The sequence below is a fragment of the Apodemus sylvaticus genome, chromosome 6 (assembly GCF_947179515.1).
Source record: "Apodemus sylvaticus chromosome 6, mApoSyl1.1, whole genome shotgun sequence".
NCBI classification, from domain to species: Eukaryota; Metazoa; Chordata; class Mammalia; order Rodentia; family Muridae; genus Apodemus; species Apodemus sylvaticus.
The window spans coordinates 132803965-132817139 of record NC_067477.1 but is presented as its reverse complement, the minus strand read 5'-3'; the positions used below and the strand labels follow the sequence as shown (position 1 = coordinate 132817139).

The 13175-nt window shown below is 40.1% G+C and overlaps 1 protein-coding gene across 1 annotated transcript in view; it reads left to right on the top strand.

The window, feature by feature from the left end:
• Positions 1-13175, top strand: part of Lrpprc (leucine rich pentatricopeptide repeat containing) — an 83863-nt gene that overhangs the window by 11510 nt on the left and 59178 nt on the right. The window contains exons 2-12 of the mRNA XM_052186495.1: positions 2000-2193; positions 3266-3388; positions 5211-5332; positions 5438-5496; positions 6428-6514; positions 7015-7141; positions 7586-7730; positions 8123-8265; positions 8468-8573; positions 8662-8769; positions 11247-11365. Of these exons, the coding sequence (XP_052042455.1) occupies positions 2000-2193; positions 3266-3388; positions 5211-5332; positions 5438-5496; positions 6428-6514; positions 7015-7141; positions 7586-7730; positions 8123-8265; positions 8468-8573; positions 8662-8769; positions 11247-11365 (1333 nt within the window). The remainder of the gene's footprint in view (positions 1-1999; positions 2194-3265; positions 3389-5210; positions 5333-5437; positions 5497-6427; positions 6515-7014; positions 7142-7585; positions 7731-8122; positions 8266-8467; positions 8574-8661; positions 8770-11246; positions 11366-13175) is intronic.

The window sequence follows — 13175 nt, the reverse complement described above, 5'->3', positions numbered from 1 at the left end:
GGGAGGGGAATGGGTAAACTTCAGTCGGGATGTGGAACAAGTTGTGTGTGTGTGTGTGTGCGCGCGCGCTCTTTAATAGTCGTCTGATTAGAGTTGTGTAGAAGTTAGCACGTTCACCTCTACTTCTCAAGAAGTTCTGCATCGTATTATGGATTATTGCATGTTGTTCGGAGTTATCAATAGGCTTTGATGGCTGGAGAGATGGCTCAATGGTTAAGAGCACTGGCTGCTCTTTCAGAGGTCCTGAGTTCAATTCCCAGCAACCACATGGTGCTTATAGCCATCTAGAGTAAGCACTGATGCCTTCTGGCATGTAGATGTACATGCAGACAGAGCACTCATATACAATAGGCTTTGATGATCATTAGAGTAACAAATAACCATTGAGGCTTTTGATAGATAGGGGGAAATATGCATCTTCTGGTTTGTGGATGATAACATATCATTTAAGTAATTTTGCTTACTTAACAAACAGCTGTTCGAATGCACGTGTACGCATGGAGACTATCACCTTATTTGGCAATATCCCAACCTCCTCCCCCCTCCAAAAGTGTCTGATTTATTTCTGGTCAGGTGGTTGTGATTTGTCTCTAATCACTGGTATAATTTCTACTCCAGTATCAGTTACAGACTCTGCTTTACAAGTGACAGAGCTTTTGGTGCCACTCACATACACAATCATTTTGTGATGCCGGAAAACAGTGGCTTTGGGGATAGTGAGATCACACCTAGGGACTTTTGCATGCTAAACACGAGCTCCATCGCTGACTTAGGCACTTCGCTCACCACTGACTGATAAAGGTCTACATGCCAGAGAAGGTGGTTATCCTGAAAGTATTTCTTGACTTAATATTTTTAGGCATAATACTTAGTATAACTTAGTGGTGGCTAAAATTAAGATATTTGCAGTAGATCCCCAAGAACCGCATATGTTAAAAGTAAGATTACTGAACTCATAGAAATCCTGTAAAAACCAGATTTGTGACAGCATTCTTCACATGTAAGGATTATTTTTTTTTTTAGGATTATTTTTTATTTGACATTTGTAAATGAAGTATAGCACTTATTCCTATAGCATGAAATACCACTAATAGCATGTTTTAGAACAGTCAGTTGTATATTAGACTGCATTATCAAAATACTGATTTAAAGAGTCTCTTCTTCTAGAGATATAGTTAGCTCAGATTGTAGGGTGCTTGGTTGGCATGGGCCCCATCCCTGCACCGAATAACCTATGGCACAGGCCTGCTATCCCAGCAGAGGTAAAAGCAGGAAAAACATTAGTCAAAGTTATTGTTGGTTCTATAGGAAGTTACAAATGAGACCCTGCTTCAAAAACAAATACAACAACAACCCCCCCAAAAGATTGTTTATTCTGTAGAAATATGTTATTATTATAATCTTAGCTAAGATCTTATGACATCTTTAAAATAATGTTTAAGCCCAGAATATAGTTTTACTTTTCACGGTCACTACTTTAAAGAGCGGAGGAAGCATTCAAACAGCATGTTGACACATGCAGAACCATGAAAGCGGTGCCTCGTTCATAGTGACGTAACCTAGTTACAGCCATAATGATGTAACCTCATAATAAGCTTATGCCCAGAAAGAAACCTGAAGGCAACTTTAGAGTTTGGAGTCTGCCTTGCCCAATGAGAAGAGTGCTATGACCTGCTTCATTGTCCATTATTAATAAAGGACAATAAAATCATGTTTCCTAAGGAAACATGATTTTAGCCTGTTAGTTTGAAATGTTGAAGGTTACCAATCCACTCAGAAGCATTCTGTGAGAGAGAGAGAGAGAGAGACAGAGAGAGATAGAGAGAGACAGAGAGAGACAGAGATTGAGATCAGTTTATGCTTCTCCGAGTATCTTTGCTATTGCATTGCAGTTTTAGTCCTTAGTGACTGTCAGAACTTGGTATAAACTTCCCATGAATGATGCCCTATGCAGATAACAATTTGCTTAGTGTACTCTTAATTGTATTTCATTTTACAGAGAGCTGCTGAGCCAAGCCAGGTTGTATGCCATCGTCGCTGAGCAAAGGGACCTTCAAGAGGAGCCCGCACCCATGAGAAGGAGCAGCAGTCAGTTTGACTGGGCGCTGATGAGACTGGATAACTCTGTCCGGAGAACAGGCCGCATTACAAAAGGGCTTCTGCAGAAAGTCTTTGAGAGCACATGTCGCTCAGGTATTTGAGAATTTCTCTGTAGGAAGTTGAAGTTTTTAACAAGTTCCTGGAAGTTCACTGGAGAGAGTATCATTTGACAGTAAGCGTCAGCTGTGACTCTGACCCTGCTCATCTGTCAGCCGTGACCCTGATCCTGCGATCTTTTCAGTGCCTCCCGGCAGGGTTTGAAGTAGCATAAAAATATCTTGTTAGAGTTCATTTCAGCAAATAAAAACATCCACTTGCTTCCCCTGGTTTCTAGAGTTGCTTGCAGTGGTAAGCTGAGGTTTTCTCTGCTTTCTTTGTGTGGTGTCAGCTTTTCTTGAGGTGACCGATAGGTGCAGTCTGCTCTTGGACAGTCTGACAGGAGCTGCAGGCCCTTTATTCCCAGACTTCCCCTCACATCACAGCTACAAAGGCAGATGGACTAACATACAATTTTGTGTGCATTTAAAGAAGACTATAAACTCTCGGAGCCTGTTTGTGGGCGTCCATTCTGTACAGAGCAGAGCTTCTATGACAGTTACAGTCAGGTGCACTGAGGGACCAGAACCTCTCCTGTACTCTGAGCTGCTCAGCTGTCCTGACTCTCCATGGTCACCATGGTCACCCTCCCCAGCCGCTCATCCTTTCCCGTCCTGGGCACCTGCATGTGTATTTTCTGCCCCCTTAGATACTTGCTCTGATGTACTTATAGATGGAATTATACTCTACATGTTTGATAATGATGAGTCCTTGTCTGCTTTCTGCCATTTTCATAAGACGCCGAGAAGCTTAGCATTGCTTAAAAATGCGCTTCTCTTTGGACTCATTAGTTTTACAGATTATGTAAGTTTCGTAACCTCAGGCTTCTTAAAGCAGAATACTATTAAAAATTTAAGTTGTAATATTTAGTAGTGTTGTGGATTGGGTGGTGTTTGGGTACTGTCTTGTCTTTGGTAAGCCAGGAGGCTGTGGATAATTAAGGGATATTTTTCTTGACCTCTTTGTAAAGCCTGAAGATTTTCAAATCATAAGCTTGAGATTAAGCTTTGATACTTGCCTCCATGTTATTGGGGCTGTCACCTGTAATCCATTAACTGTTTCTGCACAGGGAGCCCAGGGAGTAATCAAGCCTTGCTTCTGCTGCGCAGCTGTGGCTCACTCCTGCCTGAACTGAGTCTCTCGGAGAGGACAGAATTTGCTCATAAGATATGGGACAAACTTCAGCAGTTAGGTATGATTGTTTTAGTACATGAAATAAAGGTGTAAGTATAGTTTTTTTTCTGTTCCACTGAAAATGTTCTTCACATAAGTATTATAAATGTATTTTATCATGACTTCTTGATTCAATACTTTTTTGCAATATGTTTATTTGGTGAGTTATAGTGACATCTAGGGGCATTAAGAATAAAGTAGTTTTTCTATCATGAATTAGAATTTTGATAAGTGAGAAAACAGGCATTGGGTTGTGGTTGTAACTCTAGCTCACCCTACAGTCCTGGGGCATTGTTAAACTTCAGCTACCAGGGAGCTCTACTGTAGCTCCTTCTAAATAGCAGGGGGCTGGGCAGTCCTAGTGCGGTCACTGGGGTCAGATCTATAAAGTATGGAGATGATGTAACAGAATCACACGACTCTTCACATATTGGTGAATAGACACATTTTCCCGTGTATGTATCCACTATAAAAATATTTCTGGTCTGCAAGGGTGACAAACACCGCATATAATTTTTACTTAGTATATTGTGGTTTTGCTCTTGATCTGTTGAGCGGCCTCTGCTGAGTTGCTCTGGCTAACATGGATAGGTCTTGCTCTCAGGGGATCATTGCCTTCAGTGTTGGGACTAAACTTTGCCACCATGCCTTGCTAAATACCTTTTTTTATACTTAAAAATTTTGAACCAGCTAGAGTACAGTGGCACATGTCCTTAATCCCAGCACTTGGGAGACAGAGGCAGGTGGCATTCTATAAATTTGAGGCCAGCCTGGTCTAGATAGTCTTGAAAAAAAATCCAAAACTAAAATTTTGAAAATTAAAAAATAATTTAAAGCCCACTTGATAACTAGTATTCATTCTTGATTTTTAAGTGCTTGAAGAGCAGAAGGAAGCTGCTTCAGTGTGTTACGTCTGAAGCTGTCCAACCTGTGTGAACTGCCGTTCCCACCCCTTGAGTTGATTTTTTTTAAATAACTGTTGATGCTTTAAGAAATACATTTTAGGACATTCTGTGGTAATTTTGTTGCATAATCATGTTATGGATCTGAAACATCATCCCTGTAATGCCCTACTAAAAAACTTAACAACACTGAAGAGCTTTGACTCCCCGTAGTAGTGCCTGCCTGTAAGGTCACACACATCCCAGGATAGCTGTGAATGTGATTGAGACATTTGTAGGTCAGAGTCATACTGCACTGCCAAAAAACTGGGCACCTCTTAGACTGATAGGACGGCCATGGTGTCATTTGTGGATATAATAGGGGCTGAGTGGTTGTCCTAGCAGATGTCACCATAGGCAATATCCACATAGGAAGAAGACAAGGATGTTAGAATATGGCTAAATAATGCTAGCAGGCTGGAAATGGTGTTCATGCTGAAGGGGGAGCAGGTCCTTGAGGCTTTAAATGGCCTTGTAAAAATTAAGAAAAAAGTGCCAACAGTCCTTTATAAAAAGGCTTGTAGTCACAGTTCATTTGCAGCATGCTAAGGACTGCTTTATAGGAATGCCTCTGTCATTCATTCATTCAATGTATATGAGTGCTATATCTTCATGTGTGCCTGCATGCCAGAAGAGGGCATCAGATTCCAGTATAGATGGTTGTGAGCCACCATGTGGTTGCTGGGAATTGAACTCGTGACTTTTGGAAGAGCAGACAGTGCTCTTAATTGCTAAGCCATCTCTCCAGGCTGCCTCTGTTACTTTTAAATACAGAGATATTGTTAGTGAGTTCTCATATGAAGACAGTATAAGTGCCCATGAATGTCTGTAGAATTTAGTGATACTACAGATAGTATGTTAAATGTTCTTCTAAACATTTGATTTAAATTTCATTTATAGGTACTGTGTATGATGTCAGTCATTACAATGCTTTACTTAAAGTATATCTTCAAAATGAATACAAATTTTCACCTACTGATTTCCTGGCAAAGATGGAGGGAGCAAACATTCAACCAAATCGAGTAGGTAACTGCTGTTGTGGGTCCTGAACAGCCGTATCCACTTTTGCTATTTTTCCGAAAACCATGCTTATGGACGAAAATGTTAAGCAGCCCATTTCATTGCAGGTGACATACCAGAGGCTGATAGCTGCCTACTGTAATGTTGGGGACATTGAAGGTGCCAGGTGTGTACTTTATAAATTTGGGTTACTTTTTAGTTTTATTTTCATTATTTATTTTGTGTTGATGTGTGTATATGTGTGTGCATGCGTGTGGAAATCAAGCACAGCTTGCAGGAATGGGCTCTGTGTTATGTGGATTCTGGGATCAGGTGGCTGGCCATGAGCTCCTATCCCGACAGACTGTCTCATCATCTATAAGTGTAGGTTTATACAAGTAGATTTATAAATTGTATAATCCTAAGATGTAGCTACTTTTTTTTTAAATAAATTGTTCTTTATAAAGGTAATTATTTCAGAAGTATTTCAATGTAGTGAATTTAGTAAAATGATTTTATTGTATAAAAAGGAAAGAAGTAAAAGTTGCAATCTAATTGGTCAGAACAGAAGTATAAATTGTTAAGATGCAAAACTGGATTTGCTTTTTAAAAACCTACATCCTAAGGGAGCTTTCATCAGCCCTTTAAAGTGTTCGTTTATAAGGAATGTTTTTTTTTTTTTTTTTTTTTTTTTTTGCCTACTGATTCAGGTAAAATTAGTTGTAATATTTCTCTGTTTATATAAAATTCAGTGCCATTTTAAATTGAAGCTTAAGAAATAAGGCGGAGGTTGAAATACAGTCTGTATGATGTTCCTTCCTGCCCCCACGCTAGGGATTGAGCCCAGGGTCTCTTGCATGTGCCAGGCGGTGTCTCTTCACTGGGCCACTCCTGGTTTACCTAGGAACTTTAACAAGAGTATCCAGATTATTGATACTAAAAGGAAAATTTCCTGAGAAGGGGATTATCTTTCCCTTTGTTGTTTTTTTGTTTTGTTTTGCTTTGTTTTGTTTTGTTTTTGTCTAACAAGGACATGTTATTATGCTAAACAAAAATAACTTAAGGCCTGGTTCATATATACATCATACTCTCTGATAAATGTCCCTTCTCTATTGCAGCAAGATCCTTGGATTTATGAAAACGAAGGACCTTCCAATTACAGAGGCCGTGTTCAGTGCTCTGGTCACAGGGCATGCGAGAGCTGGGTAACTTCCCACCTGGGTTTAAGTCCTAGGTTACTATAGAGAACTCACAGACATGTTTTTTCATATTCCAAACACTGATGTGGGGTGGAGCACACTTAGATTTTTATGATTTAATTTACAGTTGCTCAGTGTTAAAAATTGGACTTGATTTGAGGTAATTAAATAATAAAGTTTACTGATCTAGGAAGTATTTATTTTTCTCAAGTGAGTAGTCTACTCTGTTATTAGGTAAAGCTGTGTCCTTGCATTCCTAGTGTAAGAGGGATTCTTAATTAATGCTTATATAATTTTACATAAAGGAGTGAGGTTACCTGTAAATATTTCAGATACTTACAGTGATGTCTAATATTCCAGAAATATGTAACCAGTTTAATGAGTATTTCTCCATTTGGGGTATAGGTCACAAATTTAAAAGGATTGATTTAATAAGGTTAGGCCTCATGTGTTAGACTGAGTGATTATATTCAGTAATCTTATGTTTTCTTTGAAATGCTTTATAGGGATATGGAGAATGCAGAAAATATTCTCACCGTGATGAAACAGGCTGGCATTGAGCCTGGGCCAGACACTTACCTGGCCTTGTTGAATGCACATGCTGAGAAGGGTGACATTGACCATGTTAAGCAGGTATAGCGTATGCCCTGCAAGTCAATATTGAAATCATTAAATGGACTTGTGTTATATTTTATGTGAAGCAAAAAATATAGTTGGTGTCTGTTTTAAAGATTTCTCTTTGTAAAGAAATGCTCCAAGAAAATTTAGTTGGGCCGGGTGGCGCTGGCGCACGCCTTTAATCCCAGCACTTGGGAGGCAGAGGCAGGCAGATTTCTGAGTTTGAGGCCGGCCTGGTCTACAGAGTGAGTTAGTTCCAGGACAGCCAGGGCTATATGGAGAAACCCTGTCTCGAAAAAATAAAAAAATAAAAAAGAAAGAAAGAAAAGAAAACTTGTTGGATGTTGATAGGCTACAGTTACTGGTGGACCGGGGGGCAACAGAGTCTTGTTTAATACTTTAAAATTAGAAGCATTAATACTTCTAATTTTTCATTCTGATTGCTACAACCATCTTTAGATTCTGGAGAAAGTGGAAAAGTCGGACCATTACTTCATGGACCGTGACTTCTTGCAAATTATTGTTAGCTTTAGTAAGGCTGGATATCCTCAGTATGTCTCAGAAATTTTGGAGAAGATTACCTATGAAAGAAGATCTATTCCAGGTATTTAAGAATGTTTACCTGCATGCCTTCTGTTAACACTTGGATTCCTGTTAACAGCGAGGGCGGTAGACCTGAACAGTGAGTGACTGGGGGTGGGAGCAGGGCTGGTTTTACTCTCAGGGACCTAGATCTTTGTGGAGTTTGCAGTTCTTAAGTTTTTTCTTTAAAAATTTAAACATTTTTGTTTATTTGTATGTTTGGGTGTAGAGGTCAGAGAGGGCAACTTGCAGGAGTCACATCTTTCCTGGGGCTGGAACTCAGGTCGTAACTTGGAAACAAGTGTCTTTCTCTGCTGAGCCATGTTGCTGGCCCTTTTTTTCTTTAGTGTTGATTATAATTTTTTAACAGATTGCTCAGTTTAGTAACAGCAGATGTCTTTGTTTCCTTTGCAGATGCAATGAACCTCATTTTGCTTTTAGTCACTGAGAAGTTCGAAGACACTGCTCTCCAGGTCTTACTGGCATTACCCCTGCCCAAGGAGAGCTCCAGTAGTTTTGGCAGTTTCTTTTTGCGGCACTGTGTGACTATGGATACGGTATTCTGCCTGTTTGCACTTTGTAGATTGTGGCTAGCGCTAAAGGGAGACTCCTGAGATTAGAATGATTGTTAACAACATAAAACTGGAAGGTTTCTGGATAGAAACGAGAAATTCAGATTTCATTGCTAAAGGGATTGACTGTTGCAGAAGTCCAGTGTCAGGCTCTGGCCATTGGTTGATTTGGTGTCTTTCCCCACAGCCCGCTGAGAAGCTGATAGACTACTGTCAGAGACTGAGGGACGCCAGCGTGCACAGCTCCTCGCTACAGTTCACACTGCACTGTGCTCTTCAAGCCAATAAGACTGGTACTGTGTTCTTTTAGTGAAGGCCAGCATCAAGAAGTGTCTCTGAGCTAGCTTGGTGACATGTTTTGGGATTTCTTTTTTTTTTCAGCTTTGGCAAAAGCAGTGATGGAGGCTTTGAAGAAAGAAGGGTTTCCTGTCCGAACTCACTATTTCTGGCCGTTGCTTGCTGGGCATCAGAAAACAAAAAATGTTCAAGGTGAGGTTACCTTTTAGTCGTAACTACTCAAGAGTCTGTTTGAGTTCTTTAAAAGCACACTTCTGAGATGAGAAGACACTCTCGAGACACTGGCACTGTGTTAAATCAGACTGAAGTGGACTCTTTCCACCTTTATTTCATTTCGTAGTTCATCTGTTGAATTTTCGAGCTGTGAGTGTAGTTGTAAACAGGTTCTCTCGCTGCAGGAAAGTTAGCATAGAATGGAGCTCGTGGCTCTGAGAGTGCGTCCGTTTCCTTTGTGGGCCTCTGCAGCAGGAACGGCACAGCACCTTGTCTTTATTATGAAGTGGCACTTGTGACCTGACAGCCTGCTGATGGAAGGAACGGCAGTGCTCAGTCTTTTAGCTGCCTAAGTACATTTAGGCATTTAGCCTACTTTACTCTGTACACATGGGATGTCTATAGGATATGAATAAAATGGAAGAAATATTAAATTTTAGAGCACAGTATCTAATTCTTTGGTTTGCATTACTGGTAATCAGAAAGAATAGTCTCATAAAAGAGGCTTTTAACAGAAGTACCTCCCCCTTGGGGAAACAAAAATGGTCTTTTTTCATTTTATCTCGCAGTGTAATGTGCTGTGGAATGAGATGCAGAGTTGTTAGTGTGACACTGGGTGACAAACAGCGCACAAACAACAAAAAAGTGCTTTTAGCAGACTTTCATGTGGCAATTTTATTTTAAATATATAGTCGTCTTCTGGGTTAGATGAAATAGTGAAACAAGTATTCCCTAATTGTTTCTGGTTATAAAAGTCTCTAAATCCTTTTTAGAAAAGTCTTTGTGAAAACAGTATGTGAGTTGATTAACTCTTCGTATGCCTCTAGTGCCGAAGAAGCAGCAGGCAACCTTTAGTATATCTTATGGCAGAAAGTTTACAGCTTTCCATCCAACTCTTGGACACGCTAGTCCTATTTACCTTTACACAAGTAGGAAAACACTTTTGAAATGTCTATGTGTCTGTGTATCAGGTAAGTTTCCTGATTGCACTGTATTGTAATGTCTGTAGTCGAGTTGGGTACTACATTATTAACAGTAAACATAAAAGCATGCAACTTTCTAGCTAGAGTGAGCTGAACTTGCGGAAGATGAGCTTATCTTACATCTGTCGTTCCTTCGTATCTCAGAATTAAGATTTTGAGAATGCTTTTGAAAGCTCGCATGATATTATCAGGGAACTGAGAGCCAAAGGGGTTCAGGGACTGACTGTAGCTTGGCTGTCAGTCTGTTACATTCAGAATGACTTCTGCCTGTTGAATACTGCTTCCTGCCATCACTGCTCAGTGATTCGCACATTCCTAGTTGTCCTTTGGAAATTAGACACAAGATTTTATATTAAGGATGCCTTCTCAGGAACAAGATTTTTTAAGTCAATCCAAGTTTTACTTGGAAAAACACAGAAATCTATGCTTTGTTAGAGGTACTGACTTGATAGTACAAGAAAGTGTCAGTTTTCCCTCAACTTTTAAAAAGCATCTGTTCGCTTTAGACCTCCCTTTCTGGAAGTCCTGAAGATAGGACAGTGTCCTGTGGAGTCCTAGAAGTAACAGTTGGGGCTGTATGTTTTTCTGTAGTTTCCATCACTACACATAAGGCCATAAATCAGATATTCTCACTGGCAAAATGAGCCTGCCTTGCCCAGTCAGCATCCAGTCTAAACTGGCGGAAAGACGAGACCGCAGCTGCTCGGGAGTACTTAATAAGGAGTGAGAAGAGCCCTAGGGAGCAGGGCAGGTGGGGTGGATGGAGTCTGCAGGGACTGGATGGGACTGGACGGGATTGGACGGCATGGCCGCATTCCTCTTCAATTTGAGGGAGGAATTTCAGTATTACCAGCCTCAAAAAGATTCTTTTCAGTCCTTCATGCTTTTCTCTGGTACAAATAGAAAAATCACTTAGAATATAACATACTTTCAGCAGTCAAACATAAATGAGAGGAAAAACTCAGAATTAGGACCCAGATGTCCTTTGATTATAATTAGAAAGCATAAAAATAAGAATATGAAAGACTGGGCTAGACATATGATGTACTCCTTTAATCCAAGTACTCTGAAAGTTGGGACAAGTGGATTGGAGCCAGCCTGGTCTATAGTGAATTCCAGGCGAGCCAGAGCCACATAGTGAGACCCTGTCTCAACAACCAAGACTATGGAGGGAAGTTGTCTGGAGGGACAGCCCGGAGAATAAAGTGCTGGTTGAGTCAAGGCGTGGTAGTTGTAGTAGAGGTGCCCTATTTTTAAAAAGGATTTTGTCTACAAATAAAGTGAGCATATTTGATTGATCATAGAAGCCATAATAGACAGTCTTAGAGGGTGGGAGTGGTCCAGGTAAATCATGTCTATTTCCCTAGGGTGTGGATTAGACAAAGCACTGAGGGAATTTTGTCACTGATTCAGAGAATAGCCAGACTGAATTCCAAGTTCTTTTTATCTGCCCTGCTGTGTTTTGTTTCATAGGAATAATAGATATACTCAAAATAATGAACGAAATGGAAGTGGATCCTGATCAGGAAACATATATAAATTATGTGTTTCCATGTTTTGACAATGCACAGTCAGTTCGAGCTGCTCTGCAGGTGGGTACAGTACGCTTTTCATGGCTAATTGACGAACATCTCACTCTTTCTCCCTAGTTTCATTATCAGGACAGCCATTGAGTGGAGAACTGAAAACGATCTTGTTGTACAGTTTTAAGACTTTATAAATACACCAGTCAGTGTATGTGACAGTGTAACATAACATAGGATGTAACAGTGTAACATAACATAAGAAGACCAAAGAGCATCTTTCCTCTGTGTTGATATGACTGTATGCTAATAGACAAGACATTAAAAAGACTCTTTATTCTTACCTGGGAAGCTGTTGTCATTGATTTTCCTAAATACATTAATAGCATATCTCCTATCCTGCTGTTGAAACATTGCTTTTCCGCCATGCTTCTTGACCATTCCAGGAAGGGGTGTGCGGAGGATGTCACTTGAAGAGGCGACTTCTGGAGAGATGGCTTAGCAGTAGGAGTGCTAACCACTCTGTACGAAGATCCAGATTTGATTCCCAAGTGGTCGTTCATAGCCGTCTAGCTCCAGTGCCAGGGCATCGGACACTTCTTTCTCCCTTCCACAGGCATTAAGCACTCACGGTACATACACATGAATGCTGGCGAACACTCAAACACATTACATAGAAAAAAAAGAAGAATTGCCATTTCTAATTTCAAAGCAATTAGTATATAGTTCGGAGAAGCAGGTCTGAGGCCCAGATTGGTAGTGCAGAGTGCCAGAAAGAGCTGTAGAGCAGGGGGTTCTTATGCTGTCTTCATTTTTGTCAGAATGTTTCTTTCTTTCCTTGAAACAACTTCATAGCTATAATCATTTTAAAACTGGGAGTTGTATCTTGAGGGTCTTTACCTTCCTCACTTTTTGTTTGGGGAGCATGGGGCCTCGGGTGGCACTTGTTAGCTGAGACCTTCTGGCATCAGCTCCCATATGCTGGCACTGTGGCCATATGCTGGTGTGTTGAATTTTTATGCTGTGCTAGGCCTTAGGCCCAGGTCTTGGTGTCTGCCAGTAAAGTGACTCTGACAAGTGAGCTCTGTCCCTAGCTCTCTTCTGTAGGTCTCAGAAGAGGATATTGCTTATGCTGGATGTGCTCCACAGTTAGAAACTATTTTTTTTTCAAAGATTTATTTATTATATGTAAGTACATGTCTTCAGACACACCAGAAGAGGGTGTCAGACCTCATTACACATTACAGATGGTTGTGAGCCACCATATGGTTGCTGGGATTTGAACTCATGGCCTTCGGAAGAGCAGTCAGTGCTCTTAACCACTGAGCCGTCTCTCCAGCCCTAGAAACTATTTGTAAACTGTGACTTTCTACATAATTTATTCTTGGCAGAAATCCAGCCTGAGGGTCCAGTGCTGTCTCATGGTTACTCTTGTTTTCTCAGAACTGTAGGCCTCTTTTAGGAGAAATTAGATCTAAATTGTAAACTTGCCTGAGCTTTGACTACCTATATTATTGTTATTATTTCAATTACCTTTTGGTTTCATTGTTAAAATTTCAGTAGTAAGTATTATTGGCTTAGAAAGTCTATATGTTTAATAGACTTTATGGCACTACTAAGGTTATTTTTAATTCTTAGCTACAAATAAAATATCATTTTCATCAGTTTAAGATTATGACAATATTAGATATCATTCATTTGTAAATTGGAGACTACTAGTCAGTAACTATATAACTCATCCATAAGTGGTTCCTTGAGCTAGTTTTATTTTTTAGATAATCTTTTTTTCTTAACATTTTTCTTTTCATACATGAGTGTGCTTAAGAAATCTCTTTGGAAAAGTGGCTATTATTCGTCCTCTTACGTTTTATTTCTGTCT